The following is a 12767-nucleotide window of genomic DNA, read 5'->3' on the forward strand; positions in this document are numbered from 1 at the left end:
TAATACTGAGATAATTTTTTAAAAGCGTCCGGTCGAATTGTATCCATCATCATTGCTTTACTAGCTACTCGAGAGTTATTCTTGACACGTCCCCCAAGCAGACTTTTCATTCTACTGTATATTAATAGTGTTAAGAGAAAGAACCTAGCTTTTCTTTAGAATCAGTATAAAATAAGGACAATATTTCTTGCTGACAAAAAGAACTAGGGTACAAAGTTCCCCGCTATTTAAAAATATCCTTTCTCGAACGGTGCCTAAAGGGCCGGGCCTTCCGCTTCTTAACCCCATGAGGGATTTCACAAATCTCCATAAACTTGTTACAGTAAAAATAAAATACTTAAGTAACTAAAGGACGATTGTTGCTAACCCCGTGAGATCAGGAGAGAAGTAAGCAACTGGCTCCGGATTGCGGAGTCCAGAAATGGCACGGGATGAGAAAGGCACAACTCTTAATTGACGAAGAACGATTGTGGCTAACATAATAGGATTAAATCAAAAGTAAAAAACTTACAACGGAATGCGGAGTCCAGAAATGGAACGGGATGATGGATATGGCACGGGCATTACCGGTGCTTACGAGGATCGAGTCAAGGCATATGGCGGGTTATAAAAGGCATATCCCCACGGGAAGATATATCAACAATTACCTTTCCAACCGAGCTGTTAAGACGACCTTCTTTTCACCCTTTGTGTAACAATGAAAGCCACCATTTTTATACTTACTTGTCTGTCTGTCTTGGGAGCTCTCGCAAGCCCCCTCGACAAGAGAGCAGACCGCGGATCCGAGAATGTACCTGGTATTGGATCACACAAGCAAACCATCCTGAATGCAGGTGGTAATACTCTGGACCTTGCTATTGCTATGCTTGAAACGTAAACACCTTCTTCCCTAGAGAGTTTGCACTTTTAGATACAAACTACTAACGGGCACAGCAAAACTCTGACTACCGATTACACCTACGGTGATGGAAAGACGTACGACGCAGCAAATTTTGGTCTTTTCAAGCAGAATTGGGGAATGCTTCGGGTGTGTGCAACCCGATATGGACTGGCAGGCCAACCGGAGAGCTCGTGGAATAACGGGGCTCTACTCAAGTAATCTTTCCATTATTCTGTATCAACAAGGTGAATCCACTAATAGACCTAGCCAAAACGTCTACGCAGATGTTGCCTCTCGCTGGGACTGCCAGAATTATTACGGAATAGACCTATGGTTCGCGGGACACCGTTTTGGCGCAAGCGGGCTGGCAAATCCTAACACAGCCGATATCAACAGTATAGTTATTCCCATTCCGGTGATTAATGCTGCCATGCAGGAGGTCTAATGTGCCTTATATATAGATTATAAGAATGCTGTGTATTGGATCCAGCAGCAGATTGACAGTAACTCGGCTTATAAATCCGACGATACCAGGTTTTGGGTGGACATTACTCCTATCTAAACAGTGGCTGCTTACTACTACCGTTGGGGCGGCAGCTAGTTATGAGGGGTCTGTTTGATATGGAAGCTTGGGAGGCTCTAAGCTTGTGGAGGTGGAAGGTTTGTTATGGCCCCGGGGGGACTTCTCATACGGAGGAATGTTGAAGCGGTGAAATGGGGAAGACATCTAGGACGAATGAATTTGTTGAGGCTTTGGTTTTACTTGATGGTCGATTTTATTTTCGCATTAAAGAGTCATCGGCTAGTACACGACGGCCGAATGTAGAAAATCAATGCAATTCCACTATGTTTTGGACCAACCTTACCTTTTAATTATATTCCGAATACGGCAGCGGAATACATCTCTTTTTGTACTTTTCCTAACGAGTGACACTATGATCGAAGCTGGACATCAAAGGTAGCTTCCCTACAATTCTTTGATCATCTAGCCGCTATCCCAGAAATCCTAAGACAAAGTAAACACTTTTTGGTCATTATTCTTTCGGAATGAAAGGAACTTGATAATTATGTTGAGAGTCACCCATCCAACAACTAACTCATCGGCGTGTGGCTTATATGTCTTCCCGTGTACATAACTTGAGCTATAAGTACTCGTTACATTGTTTAGATGGTTGAATACCAATTCTTCTTTGCTTTACCTGCTTGACTGAGATTTTCTTGGCGAGGCCGTGAAAATGGAGGCAAAGAGCTCAAGAAACTCTGCCCAAGCGTTGGATTTCCTTCCACGACCTTGAAATATTGACATTTACTACTTATATCAACAGAAGGACTATTCCCCCTAACCTAGGGCACATTTTCCTACGATATTAACTGTTCAGCTTTCTACCAGGCCAGCTCAGAGCCATCATGATCGAGAAACTTCCCGCTTGTCTTCGAAGTCGCATTTTCAATCTATTAAGTTCTCAGTTAGTCGCTTCAATTATATTCACATCTCATTCTACACCCGATCACATACCACGTTCTTTATTGCACGCGCACTTTCTTCGGGGGAAGTAAAGCTCACTGAAGACAGATCCAATCCTAAACTCTTTGAGAGCTCGAGACTATCCCGAGTCATATCAGTATCCACGCTTCTACCCACGGAATATAATTAGCAGCTTTCACTCCCAAGAGGTGGGTTTTGAAGATAAAAAATACACACCCGGGATTTTGTGCCCAAATAATCACATCCTTATTTTCAAATGCCAGCCATTTGCAAAGGAAATTAGCTAGAGCCTTGCTCGCCCCATACGCGGGGATAGGCACTTAATGTGGAGTTACAAAATCAGCGAAATCCTTCGAAGCAATTAATTAGGTACAAAGTCGGCGTTACACCTCAGAAACAGTTAATCTGACAAGATACACCGACTTTGTAATAGGACATCACGTACTGAAGTTATACATCGCTGTCAAACTTCCTCCGGCGCTCGAGATCAAGACAAATTTGGGCTTCATCTCTACACCGGAAGAGCGTAGAAGAGAGAGCACAGCTTTGAATAGTTCGAACGGGCCGTATGCATTCACGTCAATGTACTTTTGAAGCTCAGAGACAGGTGCTTCAGCCAGACTCTTGGTCGGCCCAGAGATGCCAGCATTTGCAATGACAACATCGAGAGCACCAATGTTGTGCGTCTTCAACGTGTCTATAGCGGTTGCTATAGAGTCTGCAGACGATATCTCAAGCTTGACAATAAAGAGGCTAGATCCCGCGGCCTTGGGAAGAGTAGACAGTGACTCGGACTTGGATAGGTCACGGACCGTCGCTATCACCGTGGTGTTCGGAGTCAATAGGTACGTAGCTACGAATCCTTTGCCAAGTCCTGTAGAAATGATGAGAAGGGTACAAGAAAGAAGGGTGATCGTACATACCGCGGTTTCCACCCGTGATTAGGATGGTGGTAGGCATGCCTGATTCGACGCTAGATATCCAAAATTCTAGGTAATGGAGAATAATATAGTCTGAAGGACAAGATTCCGAAGGTAGAAAACTTGGAGATGAGACTTCAGTGTTTGGCAAGACGACGACAAATTGAAGCTGTAGTGACCTTTATAGACATCGACTCTATTTTAAATCCTTCGGCCTCCTTTACTTTCTCCCCTAAAATTTCCGGTCTCCAATTTGAAATTGTGCATTTATAAGCGCATATATATGTGGATGTACGTTGAATTGCAGCATCAGATGTCAGACCAATAGGCCTTGCGGACAACAGATCTCTCACTGTGTTTGTGGGGGTCAATCTCCGCCCGCTAGCGGAGAAAGCTTAAATTCCGCGCCAAACTCCGCAATATTACCTCATCAACGACTGCGGACTTCGTCAACTCCGCAGACGTACGGTGTCAAGCAACTTCCCGCTCTAATACTGATGGAAAAATATTTGCTACGATGCCCCCGTCACGGCAGAAGTCTTGTATTGCATGCGTTCAGTCCAAGCGAAAATGTGACAAAGGACTACCCAAATGCCAACGCTGCCTTGCAAAGAAGACTGACTGCGAATACAATGGCCAATATCCCGAACGACTGCGGCAAACTGCCAGAAGAAATGTAGACGAGAATGTTGCCTTTGCGGAGCCCTTTGCGGAAGAACTACCTAGTGATTCACAGCTACAGCGGAGTCCCGCGCTAGCGTCAGCTGCAACACTCTCACCCCACACGAATGATGCATTCTTCAACTTCGGTAATAATCTTTTCAACGTGGCGAGCATACCGCAAGACGATTTCCTCAGCTCTACTCTCATCGATGATATCGTCGCTCGGGAAAACTCGACCGATATCGGGCAGATGATATCGGATACAACTCCACAGGCTCGCGTGGAGTTTGTAGCAAAGAGGTTAGCTGTGGTTCCGAAGACATTTTCTGAATCAGGGAAAACCATGTTTATCCACCGTCTATTGTTCCAAGCGAGAAACCCACCGTCTTTACAGGATGCGCTCAGCGTTTGCGCTCTGTATAGCTTGAAGAACGCAGAGAATCAGCCGCTAGTATTTCGCAACTTGGAGCACAGACGGCAACAGCTGATCGCCAACACCGATCCGCTCCTCGCCTCCAAGATGAATCTCCTTGAAGCGCTGCAAGCGCTGATTCTATACCAGATCATAAGACTTTTCGACGGTGACATTCGCCTTAGAGCCCAAGCGGAAGCAGACGAGCCAGTTCTCATAATGTGGGCGGCACAGCTTAGGTTACGCACGCATCAAGTGCAGCCTTCTCCACCGGCTCCAGCAGAAGCGCGACTTCTGCCGGGAAGCACTTTTACAGACTGGCAGTATTGGCTGATCGAGGAGAGCAGCCGGCGGACAGTAATAACTGCATTTATGTTAAAAGGGGTGTACGAATTCTTGAAACTTGGCTACGATACAGTTCCAGACATGCGAATGAGCTTCACGGCTCAAGAGGCGCTTTGGAATTCATCGTCAGAAATTAGCTGGCGGAAAGCATACAGTGAGAGGGAGCGGCTCGAAGTACAGGTGACACATTGGGACGAGGCAATAGCAAAGGCGAAGCCAGAGGATTTAGAGGAGCTCGGTGTACTAATAATGGCCATGTTAAAGGGGAAAGAGGCCACCGGGGAATGGCTAGGGCATACCCACTTTATTAGGTATGGTTTAGAGGAAGCAAAGAACGGCTCAATTTGAAGTCTATCTGTAATCAAAATATACATGTTGTGGCGGGTTAAAATTAGTGAAGCCTTCGGTTGTTTGTCACTTCACACTCCACACTCAAGGGAAAGGATATTGCTCGCGCTAACGGTAGGAACTGCACAACAGGAACAGGATAAATTTTACAGGCTGACTGTCACAGCCTTGAGGTATATCCAGGAGCGTATAAACTCTTCCCTCCCATAGCTAGCTCCCTATGGAATATAGAACACAAGCCAGCCATCTAGGATCGACATCTCGCCTCACAGGCAGCTTCCGCACTTGGGGGATCACTAGTCGTGTTTCCGCTTCAACCAGGCACCTCCCAAGCATGATTATCGGCGTAACGAGGAGATTGTGGCGCATCAACTCTTTTGTTCGCGGCACGAGGTCTCTGAATTGCTTAATATGGTAACACGTTCGCCATTTTTAAAGAATTACGCACGGTCGGTGTGACTGCGGAGTATGACAGTATGAAAAAAAGATATTCTCCGCTAACTATCGGACATTGGGAGCTATCACGGAAAGGGCCAAATTAAATCTTATAACTGCCCAATGGTGTGATTTTGGAAACTCCGCAAATCCGCAGATGTTGGCGGACCTCAAGAAATGGGAACGGTTGCAGGTCAAAGCGACCCAAAACAAAATATTTAGGATTTTAAAAACTGATGGGTATAAAATATGGCTCACTTGCACCTTATAAACTTCAACTACGTTCTTCAGCCCCCCAGTTCAGACACAATCATTTCGGTCGGTGTGCAACCTTGGAACACAACTTCGCCGTGGCGATGTGCTTACAACATCTAGCAACATAAAATGTCGGCTCAACAACAATCTCTCAGTCAGTGGGTGACACAGATCAACGATACTTTGTTCATCCAATCGAACGACGAGATTGCCCTCCGGGCTGTCCATGACCAAGTGGATCCAAGCCTAGTGGTCAGGTACGCTTCCCTAGCGCTGTACATTTTGATAAACACATCTGACCTAGTCATATCGCCAGAATTAACCACAATGTTTACAATTACGACCACTTCAAAGCAGGTCTCCAATACGCCCGCAGCTCGAGTGTATCGACCCAAGACGAATTTTCTGTGATACTCCAATGGGAGAACCCGGAGAAACCAGACGGCGTGGTGGCGGTTCTTAGTAAATGGACGACCAAGGACAAGACAACGGGCAAGGAGACAAAGAGGACCAACATTATTCTCTGGGAAGTGAGGTGGATTGGTGGCAAGAGGAAGCTTACGGGGCAGACCGAGGTGGAGTCTATGTGAGAACAAGTCTGGCGTTGCTCTAGAAGCTTCAAGAGCTTTCTATAAGCTGCAATCGGCACGAGTTTGCCTTGAATTCTATCACACTGCTCTATCAGTTCAACATCAGGCTTATCCCTCCCCCCAAATTAAGATAACTGCATGTGTTTTTTCTCTGGTTGAGGACACGAAGTCGAACAAAGGGTAGGTGGAGGTGTTTTAACACCTAAGTATATGGTTGAAAAAGATGTTGTACGCCGTTGATTAGAACGGAATGTATTTTCTACAATTTTGGTTGTGGCCAGCCACTGCATGTTTCTATTCGGAGAGAGTATGTTACAAATATAGTAAGTGACGAATAAAAAACAAAAACATACAACAGTGAGGATTCGCTGGTGGTCACCCACCCAACTACTAACTCACCGGCGTGTGGCTTAAGTACGGCTGAGCGGACGGGAAGCCCTGTTTTCCACACCCTATGGTCGTATGTATCAGTTTATGTGCAGAACAAAAATATAATGTGACATTAACTTAGAAAATTCGCTACTTAGGGTCGCGGGTAAGAAAGGTGAGAAGCAGTGCGAAATGGGATGGGAATCACCCTTCATCGCAACACGACCAGGTCTTCTTAGGTGAATTTCTGCTATGTACCCTATTATTGGGTATGATAGTCTTATATACCACAAATCGCGCCTTAGTACCCGCATTTTCCCACTTTGATTATTGTTGCCTGTTTCTGTAAGTGTATATGAAAATATATATAGTTATAGTATCTGACCACGAAACATAAAAATTCCCTGGGGCCACCCTCGCACCTTTATCCAATCAATAATCTGTCTCAGTATAAGAGGAAGTTTGGATTATATCAGAGCTTCGTGGCTCAGGAGGCCTATAGTAAACCCTATAGAGTGTGTCTAAAACGGTAGGGTACCATCTGCTATTATATAAGGTCACTGGAAAACAAGTTACGTCAGAACCTCAGGCTCTAGGAGCACCTGTTTGCTATAGTGAATTATTATATACTGGTCCGCAGTATTGCTTCTTGCAACATCACTCATACCTGTTAATTCTTGCGGAGAAGACAACAGTGATAGCTTTGTCCCAGCGGTTTTTGGCATATTGAGCTAGAAATATTTCTAGCTTTTGGTTTAAGGACTCGTCACTCTCTAGTCCTTTATCTATGGTATTGGCCCGCGGTATAGCCCCAATCTATTTTTAAAACGCCCTTATGCGCGTAGCATCAAAGCCCTTTGTTTCTAAATACCTCTAGGGCTTCCTTACCGATTAATCCTCACTACTTTTAATAGCGTGCGCCAAGGACCAGAAATCCAAATCGGCGGTGATAAGTCGCTTGTCGAAGGCCTCTATGTACTTTGATCATGAGAACCATGTGGTTCCTGGGGGCCGTGGTTGTTGCTTTGGCAACTTCGTGGTTAAGCCATGATGACCATTCTCCTTTGTATATTCCAACTTCTTTGGATCTACTAACACTTAGCGCACGTGATATCACCGATATTCTCAGAAATAGCACCATAACCTCACTCCAGATTACCGAAGAATACCTTCGGCGTATCAAACTGGATGATAGATCGGGACTTGGGCCTCGTACAATGTTGGAGTTGACACCTATACAAAATGTTATTAGCATCGCAAAGGAGCGCGATCTAGAGCGACAAAAGGGCTTGACTCGTAGTCCCTTGCACGGTGTACCACTGATTGTGAAAGTGAGTTTTAACCCTCTCGTTCAAAATATCAACATCATTAACATGGACCCCGCAAGGGCAATATGGCCACAGATCAGTCCCTTGGTATGTCGACGTCCTCGGGAGCCTTTGCACTCCAAAATGCCACTGCGAGTCAGGATGCGCACATTGTCGCCAAGGCTCGTGAAGCTGGAATGATTATTCTTGGTAAAAGTAACCCTGCGGTATGTTACGTACGTGACAGGACGCGATATGCGGAAAACTGAAATGGGATACAGGAGTTAAATGGCTTCAAGTGAGCTTCAAGTGATGAATATACATTTCTGCGCTTGAGCATCAATTAATTATTTCCACTTGGGATAACTCTTTGAGCCCGGGCTGGTCAGCCCTCGGCGACGAAACCCTTTCACCATACGATCTAAAGGTCGGCATCCGAATCTTTTAGACAAAACTTAGCTGATAGTTCAAAGCATCCATGTGGATCGTCGGCTGGATCTGTGGCGCCTGTAGCCGCGGGGTTTTCCCCATTAGCCCTGGGTACAGAAACACAGGGATCAATCAGCTGCCCTGCATCATTCACTGCTCTTTATGGCCTAAAGGTCTCCACCAGCGTTCTATCCAGAAGTGGCATTCTGCAGTCGTCGACCACATTTGATTCACCTGGAATTCTCGCCAAGTCAGCTTGGGATATTGTGGCTCTTTTAACCGAGATCAGTGGATTTGACGCCCGAGATCCCATTACATCTGATTCAGGAGGATTACTTGTTAATTTCACAAATTCTTTAGACGCTAACTGGGCCGATTTCCGCATCGGAGTGGCCGATAAAGAGTGGTTTTGGTCCATCCTCCCGGGATTTGTGGGAGGTCAAGAAGATATAGATGATGAACAGAGAGTATTTTGACCTGTATACTCCAGTATAAATTTTATCTGCTAACCTAGTTTTAGATGTTCTCGGCTGGCTTTGATGTCGTCCGAGAAATGGAACGACGGGGAGCCACTATTATTGCAGACACCAAGATTCGAAGCGCCTACCTCTCTACTAACTACGTGGCAAATCTAATTGGGAAGATCATACATGAGATGATGATGATCTAATTTTCCACCTGCCTTTCTAAACACAACTATAGGCTACGAGATGGGACCAGGGTTTGCCCAGCACGTTGCGGGCCTAAAAGGGACCGAAACGAAGACTTTGGCCGATCTCGTGGAGTTCAATCAGAAATTCCCTGAACGCTCGTACTCAGAGGGTAGGTATTGGACTCGGCCGATGAAATAATAAAACTGACTAGACCTATTAGAACCCCCCGCTCAAAAATACCTTGAATCGGCTCTTGATCAGAAAATGACCCTGGAAGAGTACCAGGATGCATTATTGGAGGCTAGAAAAATCGCCATCGAAGAAGGTATTATTGAAACTCTAGTTTCGTATAATTTGGATGCCCTTGTTCTTCCTGCTTGGACGGAAATGGGCATCTATGCCGCATGGGCTCGTAAGTCCCCTTCTCTGTGGTACCAAAGTTGAACCATATAGTGGAGTGCTAACGAGTTTAAAGAAGCCCCAACTGCCACCGTACCTCTTGGGAAGTACAGAGATGGTAAACCTTACGGTCTAGGGTTTGTGGCTCGTCGTTTTGATGACGGCAAGCCACTACAAATTATGAATTTATACGAGAAAACCTTTGCCCCTCGGGCAGTTCCCGAAAAAAATGCGATGGAAACGATGGGAAAGGTGCCTACCTCGCGATTATCTCGGAGTATTCTGATCCGCGGATCCACGAGCAATAGATTATCTCAGGTTCTAGGGGCCTTTTCCCCCATAAGAATCTTTGCCACCTGGCTCAGCATGTGAACCCATTTTTCCCCCTTGGTGGTCAGACTAGAGCCCTTAAACGCCGAAGAAGATTGTTCTAGTTATCTATAAAGGCACCGCAAGGCCCATATCTACATCAGTTTGTCTGCTGTCAACGCCAAAATCCACCGCCTCAAAGGCGACCAGCGTGTGACGACCCTGCAAGGCGCCGGTTGGACTCACATCCAGCAAACGAACCCCGGTAGTTTTACAATAGGAAATTTCCAAACTAGAATTAGATAGAGTATGGAGAGAAAGTCACTCAAGCAATTCTACTATTTAGTAGATAAATACAGTCCTATCAAAACATCTCATATTCTATAGAGCAAACAGAAAATCTAAGGAGGGACCAATAGCTACTTTAAATCCTTGCGGCTTTGGCAGGAACCCGCAAAATCGACTGCTGTGTCATAGAAGCGACTAAATTTCCTCTCTCATCCCACAATTTACTCTCACTGTATGTGCGACCATTGCCAGCATGGTGATTGATTATCTCCCTCAGGTGCCACTCATCCATTTTAGGTCGCGGCGTAAAGATCCGTAGAGCAAAATCTAAGCTCGAACACGCGCCAGCATCATCGAAGAATAAGTGATTATGTGACAACGGCAAAAATGACAAAACACCATCCATAACGAACCCCAAGCTGGCAATTTGCTCCCCTTCTGTCTGCAGAGGGTGTTTGACCCGAAACCAGTCCCCTGACGACTTTTCTGTCGGAGACAATTCTTCCTGGCTGGTTTTGATGGTCTTGGCCATTCCCATAAGATTCTGAGCCGTGATTCCTTCCGGACAGGGGCGACCTTCGTAGAGGTTCCGGGATAGTCCGAATAGCGTATTGAAAGCTTTGAATTGCGGCTCTGATATTTTCTCGGCTTTGACCCAGTCCTCCACAAGGCGGTCCCAGGGCACACAATCCTGCCAGTGACTGTAACTCCGAGTGGGTTTGCTCGAAAATGTGAGGACAGACGGCTCATCCCTGTGGAAATCGGCTAGGAGCTCCATACATAGGTTTGGTTGGCCAGTCGAGGGGTTATTTTGTTCAACGGCAACGCGGTAGGTGACAAAGCTCTTCGATTGGCGGAGTTTGACAGGCGTGCATATCAAATTGATTTCAGTGCTTACTGGCCGGAGGTAATGTCCAAGCGCCGAGTGCAAGTGAAATCCATCTGGGGTGGTTTTATACGCAGCGTGTATCGCGAGAGCGATAGCATAGCCTCCGTACGCGATGGGTGCTAAATTCCCCATCTTTTGGGGAAGATGCGTGGAAACATAATGATCATGTAACTTCTGCAGCGATACATGTTCAGCTAAAGTAGTTGCCATGGTTGTGACCGATGGTTGGATTGACAGAGGTGTTGAAAGACACCGTTGACGGGCGGAAAAGATAAGGTGCTAAACAGATGACGATCTAAAATTTAACTATTTGTTATATCGATGAGAATATAAACTTATCTGCCATTTCCCTCGGATATAGTTACCTCGGCTTAATGAGCCCGTGTGCGGTGTTTATCAACGATCAAGAACGGTAAGAAAATTGAGATCTGATTTGCACGTGGATTTTTGTTTAGTGATCATCGATCCACTTTCATTTCAGCCGGAATGCCGATACGAGGCGCCCGACTGATACTCAGCAGAAAACCGGCATTTTATTCGCATATGGCACTGGGGATCTGATCACTAATATTATTTTTCAGCCAAAACTTTCATTGATACTATTCTAAGCCAACGACAATACAGCACTGGGTGATCTCCCCCCCTGTCTCTCGATCAAACAGTTCCTCCTGTCAAGTATTCTCTCACGAACCCATCCAAGTCCTCTTGCGGCAACTCCAGGATCTCATTCCATAGCCCTTTAGTCTTGGAATAGTTCGCCAATCCTCCTTTCCCAAGTATGGATCCAGCAATCATAGACAAGGTACCAAGTAGTTGTCCATCCTTCACTTTGGTAGCCCCATCCTGCCAAAGATTTTCAACGGTGTCTTTGGAAAGTGTGAATTTCTCGTTCGTCGCTCGCTCAAGGGCAGACAAAACTTTATCCTGCGTGACAGTGAAACTATTCACATAGACATATTGATTCTTGGTCAGGTCGGGATTTTTCAAAGACCGAGCGATTGCTCTTCCGACCTGATCAAGACTTGTGGCTTCGTAGGAAATATCGCCACCATCAAAGACCGTGGCTGTACGCGCAGGTACATCCAAACCCCCAAATCCGGGGATGTTCAAGCTCCAGTCGAATAGGGATCCCGTGATCACTGCTGTCCAAGAGATTTTGTCTTGTTGAGCCTTGAGATAGTCGACGGTCTGGATCTTATCCACGAGGAATGGAATGTACTCAGAGGCCGAACCATCCGAAGTGTCAATACCGAACTCCGATGGGAAGAAGACCTTCACGCCGGCAGATATGGCGGAGTCAACAAGAGACTTCTGGAGGGTCAAGGCATCTCCTGGGACGATGCTAGAAATGGTGCTTATGACTGCATCTTGGCCTTTGAATGCATCGCGTAGTGATGCCTCGGAGTAGTCGGACTTGATGTGTTTCACACCTGGAGGCAAAATGGCCTCAGATGATTGTCGAGTGAGCCCAGTGACCTCGAATTTCTCGTCCAACAAGGCCTTGACGGTTGATCTGCCTACATTTCCACCTGGTCCAATGACCAACACAGATTTGATAGTCGATGAGGACATGATGTAAAAAAAGGACTAAAGGAAGGATTTGTAGCAAAGTAGTTTATAGGTCTTGACAACTAGTATAAGGAGGTGTAGAAATTTCTATTACTTATATAACCTCAAACAAATTCTGGAAGTCTTTAGACAGATTATAAATCCATCCTATGTATATGTAATTAACTCTATCAGCTTTAAATGATGACTGAACAAATTCCCTATGCGCAATCCAGACGCCC

At 45.7% G+C, this 12767-nt stretch overlaps 8 protein-coding genes across 8 annotated transcripts; 5 read left to right on the forward strand and 3 right to left on the reverse strand.

Moving 5' to 3' along the window:
- Positions 1 to 697: 697 nt before the first annotated feature.
- On the forward strand, positions 698 to 1442 carry N7487_011863 (uncharacterized protein; the record flags this gene model as incomplete). Its single annotated transcript, XM_056879593.1, has 4 exons — positions 698 to 873; positions 934 to 1095; positions 1148 to 1319; positions 1350 to 1442. The coding sequence occupies 4 exons, from the start codon at positions 698 to 700 to the stop codon at positions 1440 to 1442; spliced, it is 603 nt and encodes a 200-aa protein (XP_056724912.1).
- An 821-nt stretch (positions 1443 to 2263) lies between these two features.
- On the reverse strand, positions 2264 to 3326 carry N7487_011864 (SDR family oxidoreductase; the record flags this gene model as incomplete). Its single annotated transcript, XM_056879594.1, has 5 exons — positions 2264 to 2332; positions 2397 to 2514; positions 2583 to 2685; positions 2812 to 3240; positions 3290 to 3326. 5 exons carry the CDS (start codon positions 3324 to 3326, stop codon positions 2264 to 2266), a joined length of 756 nt encoding a protein of 251 aa, XP_056724913.1.
- Positions 3327 to 3803: 477 nt separating this feature from the next.
- N7487_011865 (Zn(II)2Cys6 transcription factor domain-containing protein) lies at positions 3804 to 5054 on the forward strand (the record flags this gene model as incomplete). Its single annotated transcript, XM_056879595.1, has 1 exon — positions 3804 to 5054. The coding sequence occupies one exon, from the start codon at positions 3804 to 3806 to the stop codon at positions 5052 to 5054; it is 1251 nt and encodes a 416-aa protein (XP_056724914.1).
- An 819-nt stretch (positions 5055 to 5873) lies between these two features.
- N7487_011866 (uncharacterized protein) lies at positions 5874 to 6334 on the forward strand (the record flags this gene model as incomplete). Its single annotated transcript, XM_056879596.1, has 2 exons — positions 5874 to 6001; positions 6049 to 6334. 2 exons carry the CDS (start codon positions 5874 to 5876, stop codon positions 6332 to 6334), a joined length of 414 nt encoding a protein of 137 aa, XP_056724915.1.
- A 1364-nt stretch (positions 6335 to 7698) lies between these two features.
- On the forward strand, positions 7699 to 8915 carry N7487_011867 (amidase family protein; the record flags this gene model as incomplete). Its single annotated transcript, XM_056879597.1, has 3 exons — positions 7699 to 8034; positions 8091 to 8237; positions 8484 to 8915. The coding sequence occupies 3 exons, from the start codon at positions 7699 to 7701 to the stop codon at positions 8913 to 8915; spliced, it is 915 nt and encodes a 304-aa protein (XP_056724916.1).
- A 234-nt stretch (positions 8916 to 9149) lies between these two features.
- On the forward strand, positions 9150 to 9863 carry N7487_011868 (uncharacterized protein; the record flags this gene model as incomplete). The annotated part of the gene is made up of 3 exons (XM_056879598.1): positions 9150 to 9261; positions 9313 to 9504; positions 9568 to 9863. The coding sequence occupies 3 exons, from the start codon at positions 9150 to 9152 to the stop codon at positions 9861 to 9863; spliced, it is 600 nt and encodes a 199-aa protein (XP_056724917.1).
- A 361-nt stretch (positions 9864 to 10224) lies between these two features.
- N7487_011869 (acyl-CoA thioesterase) lies at positions 10225 to 11187 on the reverse strand (the record flags this gene model as incomplete). The annotated part of the gene is made up of 1 exon (XM_056879599.1): positions 10225 to 11187. The coding sequence occupies one exon, from the start codon at positions 11185 to 11187 to the stop codon at positions 10225 to 10227; it is 963 nt and encodes a 320-aa protein (XP_056724918.1).
- Positions 11188 to 11631: 444 nt separating this feature from the next.
- N7487_011870 (aromatic alcohol reductase) lies at positions 11632 to 12549 on the reverse strand (the record flags this gene model as incomplete). The annotated part of the gene is made up of 1 exon (XM_056879600.1): positions 11632 to 12549. The coding sequence occupies one exon, from the start codon at positions 12547 to 12549 to the stop codon at positions 11632 to 11634; it is 918 nt and encodes a 305-aa protein (XP_056724919.1).
- Positions 12550 to 12767: the final 218 nt, after the last annotated feature.

This window comes from Penicillium crustosum (assembly GCF_028827405.1).
Source record: "Penicillium crustosum strain IBT 35664 chromosome Unknown utg000005l_segment0_segment0, whole genome shotgun sequence".
Classification (NCBI taxonomy): Eukaryota; Fungi; Ascomycota; class Eurotiomycetes; order Eurotiales; family Aspergillaceae; genus Penicillium; species Penicillium crustosum.